The sequence below is a fragment of the Heliconius melpomene genome, chromosome 6, assembly GCF_056956725.1.
Source record: "Heliconius melpomene rosina isolate 202511_hmr_F chromosome 6, ASM5695672v1, whole genome shotgun sequence".
Lineage (NCBI taxonomy): Eukaryota > Metazoa > Arthropoda > Insecta > Lepidoptera > Nymphalidae > Heliconius > Heliconius melpomene.
This window is the reverse complement of record NC_140394.1, coordinates 5891086-5916497: the sequence shown is the minus strand read 5'-3', so window position 1 is coordinate 5916497 and position 25412 is coordinate 5891086. Positions and strand designations below refer to the sequence as shown.

General features: G+C 32.4%; 1 protein-coding gene across 2 annotated transcripts; it reads left to right on the top strand.

The window, feature by feature from the left end:
- Nucleotides 1-3394: 3394 nt before the first annotated feature.
- LOC146538218 (disks large homolog 1-like) lies at nucleotides 3395-24886 on the top strand. 2 transcript variants are annotated; one of them, XM_085186254.1, is made up of 11 exons: nucleotides 3395-3543; nucleotides 8139-8562; nucleotides 11899-11981; nucleotides 13075-13272; nucleotides 14585-14665; nucleotides 14861-15061; nucleotides 15748-15889; nucleotides 17506-17575; nucleotides 19692-19935; nucleotides 21009-21175; nucleotides 23866-24886. In XM_085186254.1, exons 2-11 carry the CDS (start codon nucleotides 8250-8252, stop codon nucleotides 23867-23869), a joined length of 1503 nt encoding a protein of 500 aa, XP_085042380.1. In that variant the 5' UTR covers nucleotides 3395-3543; nucleotides 8139-8249; the 3' UTR covers nucleotides 23870-24886. The 2 variants fall into 2 exon arrangements, with proteins under 2 accessions (XP_085042380.1, XP_085042381.1); XM_085186255.1 differs by lacking the exon at nucleotides 23866-24886 and having other exon boundaries at nucleotides 3410-3543; nucleotides 21009-21179.
- Nucleotides 24887-25412: the final 526 nt, after the last annotated feature.

The following is a 25412-nucleotide window of genomic DNA, read 5'->3' as shown; positions in this document are numbered from 1 at the left end:
TGTTAATATGTTCTTAATATTTTGTTTAATAAAGTTTATGTATTATTTTATATAGATTGTAGGTGTCAAAAATCAAATTTATTTACTGTATTTTACATTTCTGTAAAATTTGATGCTTTCAAGGTTTTTTGTTGTTGGCACAATGCTTTTAATATGCAATTTGTAATATCGACTCTACATGGACGGCGAGAAGAATTTAAATTAAGTTCTAATTTATTCTCTAAACTTATAACCTAGAAACCCTAGCAAGCAAGCAGTGTTTTAAATCGTTGTTAAGATATCCATTAGGTAACAAGTATGTAAATGTCCACTTCAAGGTTGACCCAACAAATGAATCGTGCTGCGCCTTGGTATATCTTACTTTATTTGTGGAAAAAAGTGTTATCACTCAAATCAGCCTCTTTGGGTCCATTGCCGGATATAGGCCTCCCCCAGGGTGCACCAGAGCTTCCGATGTTCCGCCTTTCGCCCAACCCATTGCCATTTCAACGTACTAATTCTGCTAGCGACGTCGGTAATTCCGGTAATTTTCCGGATAACCTCATTATTATTAGAAAGTATTAAGTTTAGAGAAACATTTGAAATAACAACACATTTGAATCAAACATCATAAAGGAGTGAAGACAAACTTGCACGTTCAAATACAGTTACATTTCCGGATTCGCTGGCGAAGCTGTGCAACAATATCCTAAGTTATTTAGCAGTGCTACTAGATCACTGTCATCTGGCTAAACAGTTACAATGAATGATAGACACGAAGTGCCTTCATAGTATTAATTTGCTCTAAGATATTCATATCATACAAAATAAATTGCAATATTATATGTTTTATTCGAATAAAAAACCTGTTAAGTGCGAGTCGGTCTCGCTCATTGAGACTTCCGTAACAATTTCAAGATTGTGGGAAGTATATTTAATAGGAATTAACAAACTTAAATTTGCGGATATATACACTCATTTTGTATGAAAATAACTAAAAATATAAGTTTATAATATTTTTTAAAGTAGTCATTTTGCCCCAGCACCATGACTGGCACCATATTCTATTTCTCCATAATATAATAATTTTATTTTTATTTTTTTGATGATGATTATAAATGAAAAAGCTGTTGATATCTAAATGATTTTTTTTCACTTAATATCTTTAAAACAATGCTTAATTTTAGTCTATAATAGGGCAAGTTGGAGGGGGTTTAGTGATATTACGTTATTATTTATGAATGCATATTCCTCAATTATATTATTTAAATTAATATTATAGGATTTACATATGAATGTTATAGCAAAGTAGTAATGCTAAAAAATATTTTTATATTTTTACCAGGCTTTTGGAGGAATTTTGCACCAGGAAGCTGTGTGTGTTTTCCTGCTTCCGGCCCTATTCAATGAGATTTCCATATATACCTACATATATGTGTTCATTCATTTCATAATACCAATACAAACCATGTACGCCACGCAGCTTATTACTTTTACTTTCTTTTTTTCTCATTGCCTTATATTTATTTAAAAAAATGAATATACGAAATTTATTATTATGTACTTTTATAAAACGAACTTTCAATAGGTTAATATTATCAGCATTATTGACTCTTTCAATAACCTTGCCCTAACGATAATCACATTAACTTAGAAGAACAATTTCCCCACAGAGCCATGTGCTTTCAACGATCATAATATCATCGGAACAAAATTGCTAAGATCCTTGTGAAAGTTGGGTTAAATATCTTGGTTATCCTGTGAATTGTAAAAAGAGTGATTTTTATAAGATTTTATACATCGATTACACTTTATGGCTATAAACGTATAAAAAAAATTGGCTTCACGCTGTATCCCGCATACATGAGGGTAGGCAAAGGAAACATAGTGCTAAGACACTCTGTTCCCCATTTCTTTCACATTCATCAGAATTCTGAGGGCATTGCGTTTGTCTCGATAAAAGAGTAAAGAAATGAAAATATAAATTTAAGTAAATAATTAATTTCCTCGAGTAAGGATCGCACCTACAACCCGTCGCATACACTAGTGCCGCTAGTCCATCATTTCGTATTCAGTTTTTGTTCCATTTAAGGTAGTAAACAATAAATGATTTATTTAATAATTTAATAAATATTATGGAAATGATAGTTTTAATTTTAATTAGCTTTTAGCGAATTTAAGTCGACAAACGATATTTAACTATTATCATATAAATGGTGAATTAAACAATGCTTCCTACAATGACAAATTAATAGATTTGTACTGTTTGAACAGTTAATGAATTTGCCCGTTTGAGTAATCATACCGTTTGTTTACATTGAGTCTAAGACAATCATCAAAATTAAATATTTTGACAGCAGATTAGAGGTATATGACAAACTAATAGCCAAAACCAAAAAAACAACCACATAGGATAAAATTTATAAAGAGTAAAATAAAAAAAAACAGTTAGGTGTGAGTCGGGCGCGCCCACTGAGGGTCCCGTACCAATTTTAGGATTAATTAATAACTACTAAATTTATTTCAAGTGAACCTACAACTAAAATAAAAACTGAAGAATTTAAATTTACAGATATTAGATATTTTCTGAAGGTATTTCTTGTGATGGCTAATTATTATTCCTATTCTTGTCTATTTCAATATAAACAATTCTACATATATTCGCACAAAATGCGATTTCTTTTTCATCTCAGTATTTATTTCTGATTCTTGATTGACCTTTTTATTTAAATTAATAAAAAAAATTATAATACAGAACCAAAATAAATAATATAATTTGCATACAACAGAAGATATTTCACATAATTAAATATTCGTTTGTAACCATTGGCTTCTATATATTCCTTTTATGACGTTTGAGTTACCGTATCATAAGCTGTATGAAATGGCACGTGGCCTAAAAATGTTGCCCCATAAAACCTTTTATAGCACACAAAGTGTTGTCAAAGTGTTGTCAAGCACACTTGTGTCATTTATTGCGATGTCATGCCGGGACACTTTGAACTGACTCCATAGGATTACAATTTAATAATAACACTAATACTAGCTTTTGTAAGCTAATTATAATGGTTTATGTTTTATATAGAATAAATAAAGATAAGGTAAATAAAAAAAAGAAAACAAAATTTCAAAAGCTTTATCATCAATGAAAAATAAAATACATTTATAGCACAAAAGTCCATTATTTCGTTATTTAAAACTTATTACAAAATAAATTACTGCCACGAATCAAAACAACGGAAGGGTGGTTGAAATGGCCTAATTAAGAGATAATTAACAAAAAACCTTTTTAAAACATATAAAGTGAAAACCCGCTTCCTCTTAATTGTGTAACTGTAGGGTTTAATTATGAAACATCGGGATAAGGCACAGTGTTTCGCATGCGTGAAGCATTCTGTATTCGGAAAATTCAGTTTCATCTCAGATCGTTGGCAGGAGGGACGTCCCTCTGGCGGCGAGTGTCGCGGTCGTAAAGTACACGTAAATTTTATAGCTAGTACTAAAATAGTGTTTGAAAGTGCAGTGCTATATTATTCATAGTATAAAAGTGCGGAACGAATTGATGTAAAATTTTAAGATATTACAGTATTCGCTCTTAATTTTTTTATTATAATTTTTTAGAATATAAATTTAATTTTATGTGAAATATTCTATTTAAATATACTTCTTTCTATAAGCCAATAGCATGTTTCTAGATTAAAAATACAAGAGCAAGGTACATAAGGTACAAACATGAGTCGTAACGTTTTATTGCGATTCAAGCCTCCGTTGTAGCGTTCATTGGGCCATGTGATTCTCATAAATATTCACCATGTATGAAAGTGTTTAACTTTCATGTATAATTTTATATGATGGAAAGTACTATATAACTTTTAAAAAAGGAAATCTGGAATATATAACTATAAAAAGCTTTAATAAGTAAAAAAAGATTTTTATAACATATTATAATCAGCTTCACGCTATATCACGCATTTAACAGGGTAAGTAGAGGGAACCTAGTAAGACCTTAAGACTCTCCGTTCTCCGCTTTCCACAATTTTCTCCGAGGCATTGCGTGTTGAGTGGCGGTGAATTTATAACCGTGCTTTTGCCTTGATGTGAGAATGAAGAAATGAAAATATTAATAAATTATAATTCGTTCCCCAGAATGAGGACTGAACCCACAACCGTCATGTTCTTGTACTCCTGCGCCATAATGGTGCATATTATATATTTTTACTCGACCTATTTATTCGACTCTACGATTAGCAAATATATTTTGGTATTGCAATCATTTTCATAACAATTTAAAGGCTTTACTGTTAGATGGTAAGAGAAAAACAATACAAAACAATATGTATTACACATCCAATTCAGATAACTCGAAATGTCAGGATACTGATATTACAATAAGAATATACGGAGACTGTCCTTTGATATCTATACCTTTGATTCTCGTCTCGTTTGATTCTTGCTGTTTGACGATGCTAGATGCTCTCAATTTAATTAAATAGGCATTGATATGATTTACATACATATATATGTATGTATGTTTATATCATTGTTGTAAATATTGCATAATTATACTTACGCAGCAGGGTAGGTAGTGCTAAGACACTCTGATCTCTATTCTCCGCTGAATTCGGCATTGCGTGTTGAGTGGCGGAACTCAACACCGTGCTTTATTTCGACAACAAGGCGAAGAAATTAAAATATTAATCGGAATCTTTACACAATCTTTACAGAGCGACTTTTACAGTCACACGTACATTAAAATATTGGTATATTTTATAGGTATGTATATCTAAATACACACAAACATTTTTATTTAAATAAGACACACATTTTAAATAAGAACTCAAAGAGTAAATATTTCAGTACTTATATTTCATAAATAATTCCACATAATATTCAAGTTCAGAAGCTATCCTTTCATCTTAAATTAGTAATTTGTGTAGGCTTATTAGAATAATTTATTCCAATCAGAATAAATTAAACGCGAATTCCGAATGTTTGTAAGTTATAGAAATATTTCAGTACCTACCGTAACAAAATTACTTCATAAGTTCCCAATCCAATAAATTTTATTATGATCTCTTGGTTTTATTCTTTAACTTCATGCATGACGCATGAGGCCAGTTGTGGCATAGGGCCACAAGCGTTTGACTGGAAACGCGGCAGGTTGTAGGTTCGATTCCCACTCGAGGTTAAGCGTGCCGTTGGGATCCGCCACCCAACACGCATTGCCGCCATAAACCGGCGGAGAGTGGACAGAAGAATGTCTTATCTCTAGGCACTCTCTGCCTACCCTGCTATACTTCGGGATAAAGCGTATAAACTTCGGCATCCTACTACATTTTATTAATCTACTTGAAATTAAATTTTCACAAACATGGAAATTTTACGAAGCAGCGTGTTATTAAATTAACAATTGAAATTTAAATGATTTCGACCGGGTCATTGATTATTCCAAAGGTGTAAATCCAATAACTGCTTCTGGACCTGCTTTATTTGTATCACATTTCTCAAATGCTTTTAATTGAAAATGGTTTCCTCAGATTATGATAATTTTAATTAACCGTCATTGCGCAGAGGCACAAGCCTGTGACTGTAAATCGATAGGTTGTGAGTTCAATTTCCACTCGAAGAAATATAATATTTAATAATTTCATTTCATTCTAATGTAGATGCAAAGCGTGGCGTTGATTTCCACCACTCAACAAGCAATACCTCCAGAAATCGATGGAAAGTGGGTAGTAGAGTGTTAGAACACTAGGCTCCCTCTTCGTAATACAGTGTAAAGATGAAAAAAATGCCATACTGTCGTAAAAATAGCTGTACTAGTACCTATATAACCTTTACGTATTCAGTTGTTTTTGTTTTATTATATTAATATAATTCATTATATCATTATATTATAATAATACGAGGATGGATGGATTTATACATTTTAAACGTTGGATTTTCTTTTGAAAATAATCATCAAAGACATTTAACAGTACAAAACATTTTAAAATTAAATACTTAAATAATTATTTAGATTATAAATGAAATAAAAGTAGTATAAAAATACATATTAATTATACATTACTATCCTCTTTAAAAGTCTATAATGATAATTTATGTATATATTTTTTAGATCTCACAATTCATTGAAAAGCCCGAGCATATTAAAATACTACATCATAAAATGAATATTTAAGCATCTAAAAGCAGTTTGTTAATCTAAGCAAAGAGTAAATAACGATCTCGCTTCAATAGAATTATAAAAATTGTTATATATTCGAGAAACTGGTTTCGCTTTTCACAGCACTAATGCCTAGTTTTAATTAAAAGCTATACAAGAATCACTTATAAGTTTGGAAGTACCTCGTTAACCCGGATCAAAATTTGAACCAATTTTGTCATTAATATTTTAATTTACTAAAGTTATCTGTCTATCTCTTTACCATGTTTTAATTAAAAGTTAGTGACTCCAACACTGTGATGGGTGGATTCTATGAAGTATGAAATAGATTGGATTATTAGCTTTGGCTATCTTTTTCTTATGTTCTACAATAAATTTCAAACTTTTAAACTTCTTGATAAATGGATATATTATTATGTAAGTAAATAATACTTCTTATGTACGATTTTTGTGTAAAAACTTTTCATTACTTGAAACCAGTTAGATTAAATGATTTCTTAGGGGTGGATTATGGGTAAGATAGAGGAGGTTCCCTTTCCACTTTACGTAGGAGACATGTGAATATAACAATTTTTTTTATTATATTTGAAGTAACAGCATTATCAAGATGAAAGAGTATAAATGTATTAGGGGAAAATTTGAATTCTTAAAAAATATTGGTTAAGGGAGAAGATTAAGCTAAAAGCAATTTAATTCTTCAATTTTAGCGCGCTCTAACGTTATCCGGCCATTAAACGTTAAAGTTTGTTCGCAACTGACCAAAATCTTACCCTGCAGTTTAAATTACATGCAAACTTGCAAAGTTATCTTAAGTTTCAAGATTTTGAACGGAAAACTAACACAATATAATTGTATCCAATTCTCAATTATATTTTAAGCTTCTAATTAAGTTTTGTGTATTATAAAAGTTTTTTCATTCGTAGCCTGAAAGGTTCAACAAAAATTTTTATAGGTTTAGTGAAACTTAAATATTTTAACTAAATTATTATTAAAAACTAAATAAAGTTAAGGTTAAGTGCGAGTCGGACTCACCGAGGGTTCCGTATCAATTTCAAGTTTGTAGATCAGGAAGTAGATACAACTTATAGAAGTTGACAAACTTATGTATGCACTCATTTTGTATGAAATCAACTACAAATATAACTTTGTAATTTTTTTTTTTTAAATATATAAAAACACTTTTGGGGACCTTTATTTGTATTGTAAATTCTCACTTTGTGCCAAATTTTATTACTGTGGGTCCACGGGATGTATCCTATAGATTTTGATTACGCAGAGAATCTAATACAAAATGCACCAGAATTGATGCATAAGTGCATTAACGAGTATCTTTTGAATGCGTTGACTAAGAAGCTTGATAATTTCTTTGTTTCAAGTAACCATACACTTGAATATTTGATATTAATTTCAGGTTGATACCTCCAAGCAATCTAGAGATAAATGGTCTTGACATACAGATAGACGGACTCCAAAGTAATCCGGATAAAATCATAATAAGGGTTCTGTTTTTAGCTTTTGAGGTACGGAACCCTAAAAATACCTCATAAAAGATTGAATTATAAAATAAAGTGAATAAACTACACATACATCGATCTAAAAGTGCAGACATTTTCAAGTCAATGCGGATTTAATATTCTTTTATTACAAGCTACCTTTCCACTTTCAAAAACATAATACCTTTTGAACCAATAACTCGCAATACTGTTAGTATTAATTTATACTCCAGGGACAAATTTGAACGATCGTTTGTAACGAAATAATATTTTTTTCACGAGTTCTTTCATTTTAAGCACTGCTATCGATATGACGGGGTAACAATTTATAGGGGCCATTAATCATTTTATAGAGACGCCTGTGACATTTATACCTTCGGAACTTTACCATTCCTAAAATAAGATTTAATTTCTAGCTCTGTTTTTTGAGATATTTTCCTAGTTATTTTCATACAATTTTCGTATATTATGATCTAAATGTTATATTTATTACGGTCTAGGACTTTTATAAAAAAAAAACAATGGGGAATTAAAATCCAAATATAATGTGTACATAGAACAACTATAATGTGGAAGTGTCAGTGAAATGTGATAGTGGTGATGAACACAGTATGAGCACGTGGATGGCGCTGTTCGGGCTAGTGTGGCTGCTGCGGGTACGCGGGTCTTTATGCGGGTGCACAGCTTGCAAGCATGCTCGCCTGGAAACACAGGATGTCAGATGTAGAAGAAATTCCAGAGCTTCGAGCTCACAGTGCCTCGAGGAGCAAGCAACGAGCACGGAGTGTCCTAGCCCTGATGAACGGGCCCCGTTTGATGTCATCGCGTTACAACAGTACACCCGCGACGCCACTGTGCAAACTGACTTCGATGATGATGATTTAGAGGATTTAGACAAAATAGAATTGCAAATCAAAGAAGAATGTAAGTTATTCATTTTTACTTTTTTAATCTATTTATTTAGTGTTCGATTTGAACTGGAAGTAAAGTAACGGTGTTGCCGTAATTACCTCAATAGTTAGTTTAGTTATACATTAAGTAGTATGAGAACAGTCGCGACAGGTTGATGGATTCCCACCCAAAGAATTAAATATTCAATATATTCATTTAGTCTCTCTGGTGTCGAGGCAAAGCGCGGCGTGTAGTTCTGCTACTCAACACGCAATGCCTCAAGTATTTGGCGGAAAGAAAGAAGCAGAGGGAGTGATTTACACTAGGCTCTCTCTGCTTACGCTAATGCAGAAAAAAAAAGACTTGTATGTATTAAATAGTCGTTATAAGGTCAACTGTGAAATATAAACAAAAACAAGCGTTTTGTAAATTTATCAATGAATTAAAAAGCTTTCAATTTTCAATAGCTATATTACCTTAAGCCTTTCAATTTTAGATGAGATAAAATTGGTTGTACGCAAATATAATTTCTAATTGATTAAAAAGAGTTGGCTCCAGTTCAAAATATTTAAAATTGATATTTATATATAAGACTAAATCATTTATATATATAAGAATAAGTCCATGTATATCTGTACATAGAAAGTAGATAGGAAAATCTACTATAAGGGCTATTTATCTATGCAATAGACCCCATAACCATTTTATTTTTGTTTGTTCGTTTTATTGTGCGGTTATAAACGCTAATCTCAGTAACGACTTATTTATACCGCCGATTTAAAAACTATTTTATTGAATTGGTTGAATCTTTTGTTTACAATGTCTTGAAACTGTAATGTTATTATATTACGAAACTAATGCAGGTGAGCACATAAATAATTGTATAGGCTGTAATTGTATTCAAGCAGACGAAGCCGCGAGCGGGTCGCTAACTTTTAACGAGATAAAAATGATATTTTGATTAGTTTTGTCTTTTACCATTTTAAAGTAAATCTTTATAAATGTTTTGAACTTAATCACACTTGGGGACTTATCTTTTACAATGAACTCTACTATAAATTTTAAAAAAGCTTTTACTATTGATCAATAACATCTTTTTTGTTGGGGGGATTATGGAAAATAATTATTTTACAGCTTTTATAAAAGCTTTGTAACATTTACAAATCATTATTTACTCAGACTTAGAATCACATTCTCTTTGGACCGTTGCGTTGGTTTAATTAAACCGAATACCGAAGAAGAACAAATATAGCAAGTTTAAGTATTTAAAATATTTTAATCTTGAATCGAGGCCTACGGGAACATCAAAGTGAACTGTTGTATAATTTCTTGTTCATAATATGTAAATTTTGTACCGTGCTTTGAAAGCTTATCACCACAAACGTCGAAGCTTTCCTTTATATATTGGGTTACTTAATACAATTACAATTATGTGTTAAATATTGCATTCAATAGAATAGATGAGTCAGAGGCAATGTCATGGTAGGCTTCAGTGGTATGACTGTAAGCACGACAGGTTGTGGGTTCGATTCTCACTTGTAACGAGGCGAAGCGCGGCATTGAGTTCCACCAGAATTCGGGGGGAAGTGGGAACGAAGGTGTCTTAATGGGAACAGAGTGTCTTGTTAGTGCTAGGGGTCCTTTATTCTTAATTCTTATGCTATCCGTCCGGTCCGGTGTCCAAATTAAAATCACAATAAAATCAAGTTACAGTCAGGGCTAAAATTAATCTTTTCTATTTTTCAGATAGTTATTCTCTATAAAACAATGTAATTATATCTAAATTAAAATAAAATCTATTAATTATTCGATTGAAGATATGTATGTTTGTGTATATTAATCTTGAAACCCAATTTGGTTGAAATGACTTGCTTTTGTCTCTTGTTAACAAACTTCACAATGAAAACAATTTATAAGCTTATTTATATTTTATTGTAAACGACAACTTTAATTAAAAAACCTTCCTCAATATACGTATATCTAATATAACATATTATAGACCTATATGTAGACGAAGGGAACCTAGTGTTAACCTCTGTTTCCCATACACTATAAAGTATAATACAGTGCTTTTAAAACTAATTAGCTGATACCTAGAAATTTTAACCAGTATTCTTTAGCTATTTCATTTTTGTTATAGACATTCGTATATAGAGCATATAATAATAGTATTATCAGACCTCGCTCGTAGCTTAATGTAGCTTGTAAGTATTGAAAACAATCCGCATTTCATTTTACCTTTCCATATTTATATTTGCCTCCATATGGTACAAACAATTGAAAACAAACATGGGAAACAATCGATTCGAATTTACATACTCGAACTAACGTTTTTCATATTCAGTGAACAGTTTATCCTAAACTAGCGGTCCAATCGCGGTTTCACCCGCGTGAACTATGTTATTATTAATTTCTGTCTCCATGACTACGTCCTAGTGACGTCTATGCAAAATTTGAAACTCCTAGCATTTGTAGTAACGAAGTTTCATACAAACTTTCGACCCTAAAAACAACCCCTTAGAAGTCGAATATTGCAAATTCCCGTCTTAGCGAGCACCTACGTCCTATAACTAACTCCTATGCAAAATTTGAGATTCCTAGCACATGTAGTTTCTGAGATTTCGTGATGAGTGAGTGACCTTTCAATTTTATATATATAGATAATTCTATCGGCTTTTTATGCATACGTAAAAGAAATATTCTAGCCTAGAGTTACGGACTCAAGTTGAATTAAAATAAAATAAAAAAAGCTAGCGCTCTGAAGACAGTACTATATTTCCCTAGAGGAAGTAAGACTGACCGATAGATATTGATCTTTAGAACAGAAAGAATATATATAAGAGCTATTTGAATTTTGTTTTAACTTATACTTAGAAAGATCATTTGGGAATAATGTGATGTTTTACTTCGTTTATATATAAAGAACGTAGTGGACATGTTTTTGTCTTTCAATATCAAATACCTAGAGGTTTCTTTTCTTTGCTTTGAAATCTACAATCGAAATCTACTTTGAAAGGAAACACTAGTTACACATCAGATTAAGTATGTCTGAAAGTACGGAATTTTGTATAAATATATAACTTAACAGACTGATAACTTATCAAGAATATTGTCAATTTTTGCCAAATTCTTTCTAAGTATATATACAAAAATATGTTTTTTACCAGGAAATCATGGGGCCGTAGATCTGAGTATGTGATTTTTTTTTTCTTTTTTCCTTAAAAAGTACGGAACCCTAAAAATATATATAAAAAAACATGGCAAAATTCAATGAAAATATATTGTTTTTTGTTATATAAATCAATATTTACAAACTACCTTCTAAAACAACAAGATATTCCGTTTTGTGACATCGTTTTTTATTTGCAGCGAACGTTAGCAACTACGAGAGCGGGCGTGAACCATCGACGCTAAGTCCGGAAATAGGGCAGAAAGTCACAGGAAGCTTCCAGGTACTGTAATACTGTCACTTATTTACTGAATGTACCATTTTGGTAAAAATATACATGATAGGAAACTCGAAGCACTGTTTTAGTTCGATAATTAATGTAATAGATAATGTCAGTTGATTTAAAGTTATGTTTTTATTAAAAAAATAAATAATAAATGTTTAGACCTTAAAAAAGCTATATTGGTCGCTTTAAAATCAATTTCAATATTTTTTTCATTTTTATTTGTTATATTCACGCTGTATCCCGCATATATAGGGGTAGGCAGAGGGACCCTAATGTGAAAACATTGCAAGAAACTAAAGATATTATTCAAATATTATGATATTCTGCGTGATGATATAATGAACATGAAAATGACAAATAAATTACAATTATAAAATACAAATAAAAAGCCACTAATTAGTGACGCAACTGTATATTCATATAGGTTAGTCGAGATATAATAGTTCAAAAAATTTCAAGAACAATGACATTATTGAAAATTTCACAATTAATGATGTGTGCCATTATAATTATTTCAAAGTACGTGATTTACCTAGTTCATTCGCTAATTATGTCAACGGGTAACGTACCCAGTACGCCAGTGATGATCGATAAAAACCAATCTAGAGGAAAATAGTTGGTCTATTTTTATTAAAATAATTGAGTCAAGTATTTTATTAAATGTATAGTATTAAAAGCATAACGTAGTAAAAATGTGTAAAGGAAATGTACAATGCAGTTAACATTTTTACATTACCAGTGGTCGTGGGTTCGATTATCTCTCGAAGAAATAAAATATTTAATATCTCTCTCATTTCCTCGCTCTGGTAACGAGGCAAAACGCGGCGTTATGTTCCACCACTCAACACCTAAGGACTAAAGAACAAAAAACATTCTTATATTACTTTACCAACATGTTTAGTATTAGTTAGATTAACTTGAATAAAAAAATAAACGAATTTCCAATTTATATATTTTTCTATACTAAAAAAGCTGATTTTACTTAAAATTTTGATATACCTTAAAAAAATTACGTAAAATTGATATTCTACAAGACCGAACTGTAAACATATGAACTAATTACAATACCAATTCATTATTCCTCTAACAGTATCTAATGCAGCACAGTACATCAAATCCGGATGAGGTGTGGGAAACGACAGATGTTGCTCTTGAACGAGGAGTTAACGGCCTAGGTCTTAGTATAGCAGGTAGTGAGAGTGGTGGAGACATCAGCATAACTAGAATAGCATCTAGCGGAGCTGCCAATGCTGATGGACGCTTACAAACTGGAGATATACTTTTGCAGGTAAACATATTTCTTGTCATAAATTATTATTCAAAACTCGAAGGAAAATTAGAGAATGGAGTCATAACTCTATTTTTAACTGTCTCTCCACATATGCAGGAAATACATTAAAGACATAGTCTTGGGTGCAAGATTATGCAAGATTTAATATCACTGTTTCTATTTGAATGGAAGTAAATAGGATTTTTTTTAATTCTTGTGGAATTTAATAGTATTTTGGAATATTACGCTCTTGATATTGTGTTCAAAACGTTAGACTGTAAAATTGTATCTATATATCAAATTATAAATATGTCAATACAAAAAAAAAAGGTTTAATTAAATACGTATTTTTACCATTACCTGTATTTTTATATTTATCTGATATATATAAGTTTTATACTTTGTACCATTTAATTTCAAATAATGTAAAAATATTAAACTGAAAAGAAGAATCAATGACTTGCAATGAGCTACCGACATAAATATTAATAAGCTTTTTCTCGTAGTTTAAATGCCGCTATAAAACTCTCTTAAGTCAAATTTCAAAACTTTCTCACTGACGCGGTAAGAAATTTTGCAGGAAATTTTACGCTTTATTTTACTACTTAAACATTTTCAGACAAACTTTAAAAATTATACGCATTTATGAGTTGTTGTCTAACAATGAGGCTTATGCAAATGGTGCCAGATAATTATACCGAGCCATTAAGTACGCCTACCTTTTCGTAACTTTCAGATTTGTTCTTCTTTTTTTATAGTTTCACGCCGCGTGTAGCAGAGTAGGTAGGAGGCTAGTGTTAAGGCACTCCGCTCCCTAATTTCTTACCTTCAGAATTCGGCGGAAAGTGGAAAACGGAAGTGTCTTTATAGGGACGGAGTGTCCAAAAACTAACTTCTCTCTGTTTGCGAAATACAGCCTGAAGCTGAAAAAAAAAAACAGAATTATTTGCGCTTCTTGTTATTTAAAAAGAACCTTTAAGAAAAATGTTAAATACTACAACTGTATCTATCATCATAGACAAAGAGAATGCATTTAAACACCATTCGTAGGCAATCATTAATCAGCTTCCGTCGCAATCTGATCTGTCCTTTGTATAAAGAAGTTAAACTATTCGCTTAAACTGATTTGGCGAATATCCAAGACCTTTTTCAAAACCGTACAGCAAAATTAGCTTAATTTGTTTGCTACGGTCTGTGAAGGCGTTTCTCAAACTTAATTTGTATTAAAAAGTTTGTTTCGAACTAGTTTTGTATAAATTATAGTCACTTATGTTCGTTCTTTTAATTAACTACGCTTACGTCTTGCTCATTTCTATTATTACTTTATTAGGTCAACGATACCTCGGTGGAGGGCGCCCCACATTCAATTGCCGTTGACGCATTACAAAAGGCTGGGAACGTCGTAAGATTAGTTAGTATTAGAAACAGAATTAACTATGATACTCTTGATGTAGTAAAATAATAATTTGAAACATTTTTAAAATATGAATGTAAAAAAAAAATCAAAATCTATTTTCTTATTAGTTCTTATAATGTAAAATTTTATGTTAATATACTGATTTGTTTATAATCAAAAATATTTTAAGCTTTAAATTCTGTTTAACAGAGAGTTAGAAGAGCTCGTAGACCAATGGTTGTAACGCTATGTCGAGGGGCGCGAGGTTTAGGCTTAGGCATCGCCGGCGGAGCTGACGACGCCGCGGGAGGAGAAGGCATTTTTATATCACACATCGCCATCGGGGGAGCTGCTCATCATGATGGCAGATTAAAATTAGGGGATAAAATATTAGCTGTTAGAGATATTAATGTAAGTATCTTTAAATATCTTCTTAAGTTCGCTTAAACTTAATGCTTCTTCTTTCTCTGCTGTTTTCTGTAATTCTTGTGTAAAAATGAAACAAACATCCATCCTCATAAATTTTCACATTTAGAATATTAGTATAGAATTTCATACTTGTATATATTGGATTTTATTATTTATTATAAAACATAACAATTTTAGAGAGAATATAACTCGTTTCATTATAATTAATTGTTCTAGTTATTCACATTAATTTGAATTAGTAAAGGATATTTTGGCTGACACAAAACTTTACCCCGATTTATAGTCATGCCAAGGGATTGTTGGAATGAGAATTGGGCGTATATTCGTGCGAATCGATTAAATCAGTCGAGTGCACTCAGGAGGAAACGTTACAAGTACACGTAGCTAGCGCACACGTGTTGTTTGAACGTTAATTAACGGAAGGAATGTTATATGTGTATCGATTTTTCCTAATAAACATCGATGTTTAATTAATATATTTTAATATTGTTTTAATCTCGCTTTGGATAGTTTCACTCTTTTCTACTATTATTTTAATATACAATATTTAACGATTATTTTGTATTTTCGTTTTAATTTTATGTTTTCCTTTCTACATTATATTATAGAATGTGAATATGACAAAAAAATATATCAAAATGTCTTTTATAAAGAAATTTTGTATTCAGGGAATTGAAACCCCATTAATAGGGGTGACTCACGCAATGGCTGTAGCTGCATTGCGAAGTACAGGCGACCACGTGACCCTCGTAGTATTACCAGCTGCTGGATCTATTCCACCAGTCGCCCGCACTGCGCCATTATATTCAAGTAAGTACCCATTAATATATGCCATATTTGAATTATATTTAATCAATTATATAACTAGTACAATTTTGGACATTTCAGTTTTCATAATAAATTCGAGTTAATTCGTAAGTGACTTATAAATATTAAGAAAACTCGGCAATGGTTTACTTATAGTCAGTTTTTTAAAAGATATCATTTTGACGTTTAAAACAAATTGGTTATTCAGAAACGTATGTGAGTTTTTACAGAAAGTGGATGTGCACTTGACGGATTTGAACGTGTTAATAAAAGAGCTTTTAAAACTGTATATCGATTTTGCTCAAATAAAGCGCCCTTTCGAGTTGTAGCCATGCAAAACTGGTGAAACGAAAATGCATTGAAATATTCGTTTTCTTTATTTACCTTGTTACGGATGTTTTAGATTTGTAAATTTTAAAAAACTGCAAGTTGGTCTCTTTATCCATCTTCCAAGGGTTTTGTACCATTTTCATATTTGTAGGTCAACAGAAACGCGACATATCTATAGAAAAGTAGTCTAATGTAATGGTACGATAGACTAGGACACTATATAGGAACACTATACACTTAATGTATACATCTAAGGTTTCTGTATTATATGTTTCTGTACAAGCAAAATTTATTATGACACGAAAATTAATGTCAGCCGCTATGTGAACACTGTGTCCAAGTGTCTTGTGTAATTGAAAAGTTTTCGAACAAGTTTGACATTTTGAATACAGCGCACCGCGCACTATAAACGTATTATATTATCAACAACTTGTGAGTGAACAATTCGGACAAAATTTCCGTACACTTTCAAATAGACACTACTCAAACACAACGAAATCCGAACGTAAAGAGAAACAGTATCTACAGTAATGTCTGACATCTACGTATGTTGGAATTTCTGTCTTATTATATTATTCTTTTGCGTGTAACTTTTACTTTTACCAGTTGTAGATCTACAGGAAGTATCTTATGCGTTTTGATTGCACAGTAAATTACATATATCGTTCATATATTTCGATTGCGTTGATTTAAAAGCTAAATTGTTTTCTGTACTCCAAAGGATCGTAAAGCTAGATATTTGATATTAATTTTAGCTTTTGGTCTTTGACATACAGATAGACGAACAACAAGGTTATCCTATAATTTTCTTCCTTTTGTGGTAGCGAATTCCGAAATGCAAAAATATTATACAAAAATACAACAATGTCATATGTAAATGAGAATTATAAAATTGGCTTTCGATGTTGATCGAATACTAATTAATTTCATTCGTTTCATATCGATTTGTATCATCGTATTGTTGTGTAATATTCATGTATTTTATATGTAAACCTTTTTATTGAATGTAATTGTTTTTTATGATGATATAATTGATATTACTATTATAATAAATAGATTATTATTACTACTTCTTTTCTAATCAGAGTGTAAAAATACCATTATTATTAATATAAATATATCTTCGGGTTCAAAAGGACGAGAAAAGAAATGTCGAATGAATTTTAAAACAATATTATACATATTTCAACATAAAGCAATATTGTAATCTATATAAAAATCATCATAGAATATTATTATTTTAAAATCTTCTATTTTCACAAGGGCAACTTAAAATAATATATTTGCAGCGAGAACTCAAGCGACGTCGTGCTCGACGCTTCACGACCTTTCAGAAGAGGAGCTCAATAAAATACCAAGGTATTTTTATAATGCAACTCACGTTTTGTTGCAACGGAATGTATATTGGCACCTATTCAATATATATATGTATTCTTAGTTTAAATCCTAATTGTATACTGTTACTCATAAAATATACAAAATATACAATATGACGCTATTATCACATATTTATTACATTGTCTTGAATAAGTTGCTATTATCTATATATATAAAAGGACTTGTCCTCACTGACTGAGGTAAGACCCACGCACAGCCGTAACCGCTGATGGTAGTAACGTTAAATTTGGACAAAAGTTTACTTTCGTAATCTGGACATCCACTAAGAAGGGATTTTGAAAATTTTAAACCCTAAAGGGGTTAAATAGGGTTTCAAAGTTTGTATGGAAAAAAATTTAAATCGGCACCGATTTTTATAAAATTTGAAATTTAGATTTTTAAATGTATTTAATTGAATACGTGTTTCATCGTTTTCTAGAATTCTCTCTCTAAGGGTGCCAATAAGGGGTTGAAAGTTTGTATGGAAAAATCTTTGAATCGCCACCGATTTTCATAAAATTCGAAACTTAGACTCTTAAAAATATTTCATTGGACACATGTTTCGTGGTTTATTTTAATTCATCTCCTAGAGGTGCAAATAAGGGGCAAAAGTTCGTATCGAAAAGTCTCTAAATCGCCACTGATTTTTATAAGATTTGAAATTGAGACTCTTAAAAATATTTCATTGAACACGTGTTTCATGCTTTATTAGAATTTACCCCTAAGGGTATTATTACCTTATTACCCGCAGGCGAAGCTGCGCGCGTCCGCTAGTTAGTGATAATGATATAAATAAAATGATAAACTAATAATAGCAATATTGTATCAAGACTATTTACTTTTACCATTAGGTATAGTAGAAACTTGATTATCCGGCCCCCAGTTATACGGATTCGCGATTATCCGGACCATCAACCGCGATAATTATTTTATACAAGTTACTTACTACAATGAAACGTAAGAAAATTTATGTGTACGTAAATCTTTAATAGACATATAACAATTTTGGTTTTCTACATACATTTGGTTATCCGGATTTTCGATTATCCGAATGACTTACGACAAGAATTACTCCGGTTAATCGATTTTCTACTGTATTTAAAAATATAAACAATTAAAAATAAAACAAAATTTAAATACTACTGTAATTTTAATGGTAGCGAAATTAAATCTACATATTACATTGGAAGTAAAAATATTAATTAATTTATGTTATAAAATGAGCTAGCGTAATATTACGCAGAATGAATATGTCCATAGAATGAATAAATGGAGATGAGGACGCGATGTCTAGACTCTTTTGTAATCAACGAAACTGGAAAGTAAGTAAGAAAAACATTTATGTTAGCTGCATCATTACACACGTACCTACTCTCGTACTATGTTTTTATTGTTAGATTTAGTATTTCGAGCATTTTTATGCGGGATAGAGCTTCACGCTGTATCCCGCATATAGCAACGTAAGCAGAGGTGATCTGGTGGTTAGTTCCACTGTCCGCCAAATTTTCGTAGCATGGCCTGTTGAGTGGCAGAACTTAATTCCGCGCTTCTACTTATTACTAATGCAAAAATGAAAATATGAATAAATAATAATTCATTCCCCCGAGTGAGAATCGAACTCACAACCATCACACTTGTGCCACTGTCGCCGCGACGACCTCACTGTACTTTTGAGTTGAATGTATAAAAGTATTGCAAAAAAAAACATAATTGAACCGCAACCCATTGTTTATTTTTATTACTTGCATTTCGCATTCAATGTTAGTTTCGCTTTTGTTATATGGTTCACAATTGATCCGTTATCAGAGCATAATTGGATGCAAATGTAACAAGCGCCTACAATTAACGTAATGTGTTGTATTGAAAGTATTTAATTAATGTATTGTGTTGAGGCCTTACTGGCGCAGGAGCACAGGAGTGTGACTGTAACGCGACGGTTCTGGGTTCCACTCTAGCGCCAAGGAAAAAGCCCATATATAGTTTCGAAAAAATCGACGGAAAGTACGGAACAGAGTGTCTAAACACTAGGCTTCCTTTGCTTACTCTCATATACACGGGATACAGCTGATTGATTAATCAATGTATTATTCTTATGCAGATGTGTGCGCATGGTTCGTCTGGTACGGACGGGTTCGAGATTAGGAATGGACATTGTCGGCGGGTTGGGTGGCGAAGTAGAGGGGAGTAATGGTGGGGACGAGGATACTTGTGGAGTATTCGTGTCCGGAGTATCTTCTGAAGGGGCAGCGTATGGACTTTTACATAGGGGTGACAGAATATTAAGTGTTGATGGAAGGGATCTCACTCGAGCGACACACGAACAAGCAGCAGCGGCTTTAAAGGTATTGATAAAAGAAAAATTGTTTTATTTATTACAAATGATATAAATAGGTGATAACTTAACTTTGAGGCAAGTCGTGGCGCAGAGCAAAGTGTGACTATAAACGCGACACGTTGTGGGTTTGATTCCTACTCGAGGAAATTAAATATTTAATATTTCCATTTTCTTCGCTCTGCTGTCTTAACACTAGGTTTTCTCTGCCTACTCTGTTAAATATGGGATATAGTGTGCCACTAAAAAAAATTAAATATCTATTTTTTTTCTTTGAACATTATTTGGAATTCAAAATAGATAAATTTCAAATTCTCTTACAAACAACAATTTAGAAGTGTATAAACCACTATTTCAAATATTTTTAAAATCAAAAGTATGTTTTCCACTGAAATGAACTTAAATGCTAAACTATCTATGTTTCACGTTTCACTGCTGTTATTTTAGTTTGCTACCTTTTGATTTGATTGACATGCGTTGATTGGAACGCAAATATTAATTCTTTCAAAAAATACTCGCTACGATTCAATTTACAGAAGAACCAATTATTTCAACTGTATTAAACGTCAGTTTGTCCTATAAACTGTGGCTTGCCAATATTGAAGCAATTATTGTCAATGATTATTTATTAAATAAAACGTGCATTTCCCATATAAAATATAATGATTATTTTTATATTATACTAATATTAAGAATAAAATAAATGCTACATTCGAATATTTAACAGAGTTTAAGGACTAAAGGCCTTAATAGTTTTTACGTAAATGGAATATATTTTAGACCAACGTTATATAAAAGAAAATAAGGTTTATCTCGTAAAACCTAATAACGTGGACACAGCTGTGTAGATTGCCTGTTTTATTATATCTTCTCAGCATAATGGTGTAGTGGGCTAGTGGGCTATTTAACTTACATCGCCCACTTGATTCGATTATGGACAAAACTCGCTAAATCATTGCGATCTATATCAGGATAAAATTCATGGTTATTTATTTGAGCTTCACGCTATATCTTGCATTTAGCAGGTAGGTAGAAGAAGAATAGTAAGTAATATATTTTTGACATAGAGTTTTGTTTTGTTAGTATTCTGGAGGTGCAGTAACTATAGCTGCACAATATCAGCCAGAGCACTATGAACGTCTGCGGGCAAAGATCCGGGCGATTAACGCAGCCGCCATGTCACCTCATGCTCATGCACGTATACCCACACACATACCAGTACGTCCTGATGTCCACGCCGTATATCCGAGGTAAGGGAATATTACAAATTTCTATGTAATTGATTTGGTCATAATTTAATATTAGGTAGAGATAGTCGCCTAGGAGATAGTCGCCTGCTTGTTTTAGCCTTGGAATATTTTCTTGTACGAAATATATGTTCGACAATTCCCACATAGTATTTAATTAAATACATAATATTATTATTATTAAAATAAATATTTTAAATTTACAAGGAATATAGCGTTTATTAACAATGGTGGAATGACGAGGTGCAGGAGGTGACTCGTGAAAAGAAGGCTGCCTTTAAGAAGTGGCAGGAATCCAACTCTCCTGAAGACAGACTGGAGTACACAGTAGCTAAACGTGCCTGTAAAAGAGCTGTAGCCAGAGCCCACAGTGAAAGTTTGTCACCATTGTATGATAAACTTGAAACTGTGGAGGGGCAGAAGCTCATTTACAAACTGGCACGTTCCCGGGATAAAGTGACGCAAGATATCGCAAAATGTCTTTGCGTCAAAGATTCCCAGGGCACGCTGCTCTGTAGTCATGCCTCTGTGAAGGAGAGGTGGAGAAGCTACTTCCAGGAGTTGCTAAATACTCAGCACCCATGCAGTCTTCATCACGACCCACTGCCTAACCTCGGACTTATTGCCCCAATAACCCTTGACGAAACACGTAATTGCCTTCGACGCATGAAGAACGGAAAAGCGGTGGGACCTGACGACATTCCGATCGAAGCGTGGAAATCGTTGGGCTCTCTTGGTGTGCTCATGCTTACTGACCTTTTTAACCACATCTTGAACACTGGTAAGATGCCGCATCAGTGGCGGCTTAGCTTTATTACCCCTATTTACAAGGGAAGGGGCAGTGTTCAAGATTGTGGTAGTTATAGGGGCATTAAGCTTATGAGTCATACCATGAAGCTCTTCGAGCGCATGATCGACCTCAGGCTCCGCTGAGAGTGTACTATCTCTGAGTCTCAATATGGATTTCAGCCAGGATCGGGCACCATGGACGCCATTTTCGCCCTCAGAACTTTGATGGAGGCATACAGGGAAAAAAGGAGAGCTCTGCATGTGGCCTTTTTAGACCTGCAGAAGGCCTTTGACTATGTGCCTCGTCAGTGTATCTGGTGGGCATTGCAATCCAAAGGGATCCCTGAGGCCTATATTGAGATTATCAGAGACATGTACCACGATTCCGCTTCTATGGTTAGGACTGCTGTTGGCGACACTAGACCCTTCCCGATTACAGTGGGGGTTCACCAGGGCTCGGCTCTTAGTCCGTTCTTATTCAATGTAGTGCTCGATACTGTCTCGGCTCACATCCAGGACCAGCCTCCATGGCTGATGATGTATGCCGATGACATAGCACTCATTGCCGAGAACCGACTGACGCTGGAGCGTAAAGTGAACCTCTGGAAGGGAACGCTTGAGAACGGCGGTCTTAAACTAAATGTGTCGAAGACAGAGTACATGGCCTGCGGGAGCCGGGACTCGAGCACCATCCTTATAGGTCCTGAGCCAGCCGTTAAGTCGGAGAAGTTCAGGTACCTTGGATCCGTTATGCACGAGTCTGGAGGCATCGATCACGATGTCCAAGGGCGGATAAGCGCTGCCTGGGCCAAATGACGGGAGGTCACTGGTGTGGTCTGCGACCGCAGAATACCGCCCAAGCTCAAGGGGCTGATATACAAGAGCATCATCCGACCGGTTCTTTTATACGGCAGCGAATGTTGGCCGGCACTATCCCGGCACACTCAGGAGCTTCACGTCACGGAAATGAAGATGCTGAGGTGGATGTGCGGCGTGACGCGGTCTGACCGCATACGCAACACATTCATTCGAGGTAGTCTTGGGGTCCGTGACGTAGCGGATAAGCTCCAAGAGCGTCGTCTGAGATGGTTTGGCCACGTTACACGCCGGCCTAAGAACTATGTCGGATGCAAGTGCCTTGCTATATCAGTCCTTGGAGTCAGACCTCCTGGACGCCCAAGGAAGCGCTGGCTGGATGTCGTGATGCAGGACATGAGAGCCAATGGTCTAACCACCGAGGACGCAAAAGACCGTGCAAAGTGGAGTAGGTTGAGTAGGAGGGCAGACCCTGGCAATAGCCGGGATTAATGCCAGGAGGAAGAAGATAGCGTTTAATAACAAGCAATATAAATAAAAATATTTTTGAGCTACGAGAATTTTAATCTTCTTTAAGTTCGCGTGATAGATAAAAATACATTTCGGTTTTACTTAAGGTAAATATATATAAGAATAGACTATATTCTTATATGAGTCAAAAACAATTAAAATTGTATATGGTTTAAAAAATAAGGCTACAATGGCAAAAATAAACAAAATTCGTTATATTCTTAGCAGGAAAAAGTTTTCCTCAGTATGTTTTGAAACCCCCATGAAAAATGTACAGTCAGCACCATGTTACCTTACCCGTAAATATGAATAGTAAACAATTTTCCAGCTCTATGCCCAACTGACGGAACAATATTTATAATGGCAACACCGTATATTACATAGTGTTTTTATGTTTTTAATAATAAGGAAAAAACGTTTTTATTATAGTCTTAGTACAAATAGTGTATAAAAGCATAAATTTTAATAAAGAGAAAAATAAATCATAATAATAATTGTCAATTTTAACGCAATTTAAATTTTAAAAATATATTTTAAAAAGGAATTATTAATAATATTAATAATTATTATTGTTACAGGTAGCAGTAAAGTGGCTGTGAAATAGCATATTCTCTTTTAGTAACGTAGGTGGACGTAAAATATGGATTTATTGTATATTGTAACAGTTTCTATTTCACAGCGTTTGTACCTACTATTATAAATCAACATTTTACTACGAAACTTGTATAGATAGTAAATCTTAATCAAAAATGTGCTTTTTAAATAATATTTTTACCTAACTGTGTTTTTTTTTTGTTCTTTTTAAATTCCTCTCTTTTCATCAGTTATTGCGGTATATGTATCTAAATATATGTATATACTAAAGAGCTTTCCTCATATTTCTGGATCAATTGGGGGTCGTAATTCTTTTAGCATTTAGTATGTAGATACTACATGTTGCATTTTTGAAATAAACAAAATTCTTGAGAGAGGTGTAAATTTATCACAATGATATATTTAGATTATGCCGAGACTTCTAAGAAAACTGTAACCTAAATGTATGTTGAAATTTATTTATTAATTTATTTATTTTTGTAATTGATAAATTTTAAAATTTAGTACAAGTGAAAGCAAGAGCACCAGAGTTGTTTTCAGAAATAAACCTTTTGGGGCTTAGTAGTAATTTTAGTTAAGGGTTATTTTTTATTAACTTTATTATTAAAATATAAAAAAAACGTATTTATAAAATGGTGGACTCAGCTTATTTAAGGAAGAACAAAAAAATATTAGAAAAAAGACAATGACCTAAATAAGTATAAGCTGACCACGTTTTAAATGAAGAATTAAGTTTATTAAATGAAATACGACCACTTTAAACATAGGTATAAACTGACGAAAACAAAATAATTAACTCCAAATTTTTAAAATATCAACCGCACGAATTCTATAAGGTGTAATTTACATTAATTACACTCTTTAAAATTATTAGTTTTAAGAATACCTATGTATCATTGATTGACTCATTGTATTGATAAAGTTTTTGAACTGTGATACTAAAAATAAATGTAATAATTATTATTATTGACACTGTGAAGTTAAATATACATGAATATTAATAAATGGTATTTATTTTTCCACTTCCTTAACGTAATTTGTATAAAGTTCATATTATTAAATAAAATTACCTTTACAAATATATACATGGTGTTAAAAAAAACTAAAAACGTCATCAAAACTATATCTATAAGCACAAACTTAAGTAAAAACTAAAACGTAGAAATGTTTATATTTATTTCAAAATAAATGTAATTAAAGAAAAATTAACGTAATGATTGATATACCAATTGACAACATAAAATCCCTTATATTTGCAGATATAGTAGAATTAACAAGTCCTTCTTGCTTGATGTCAGTAGTTCAGAAATCTACAGCAGTGCTTTACAAAAATGTCGATAAAAATTATGAAAACTAGGAAAGTACTACTTTCTACCTATATGCTTAATAATGATAAAAATATAGTTTAAAATACATTTTTTTTAAATATTTATTAATTTTATATTTTTTATGTAATAAGTAAAAAAACAAGTAAATTATTTAATCTTATAAGTCCATGGTCAAAGCGAGTAATTCAATAACTTTAGTATAA

Bases quoted from the DNA above. Each gene is read 5' to 3' on its own strand.
- LOC146538218 (XM_085186254.1), top strand. From the start codon at position 8,250: ATGAGCACGTGGATGGCGCTGTTCGGGCTAGTGTGGCTGCTGCGGGTA. The intron at 15,062-15,747 runs GTAAGTATCTTT...TTTTGTATTCAG, and splicing joins TAGCTGTTAGAGATATTAAT to GGAATTGAAACCCCATTAAT. The intron at 15,890-17,505 runs GTAAGTACCCAT...ATATATTTGCAG, and splicing joins CACTGCGCCATTATATTCAA to CGAGAACTCAAGCGACGTCG.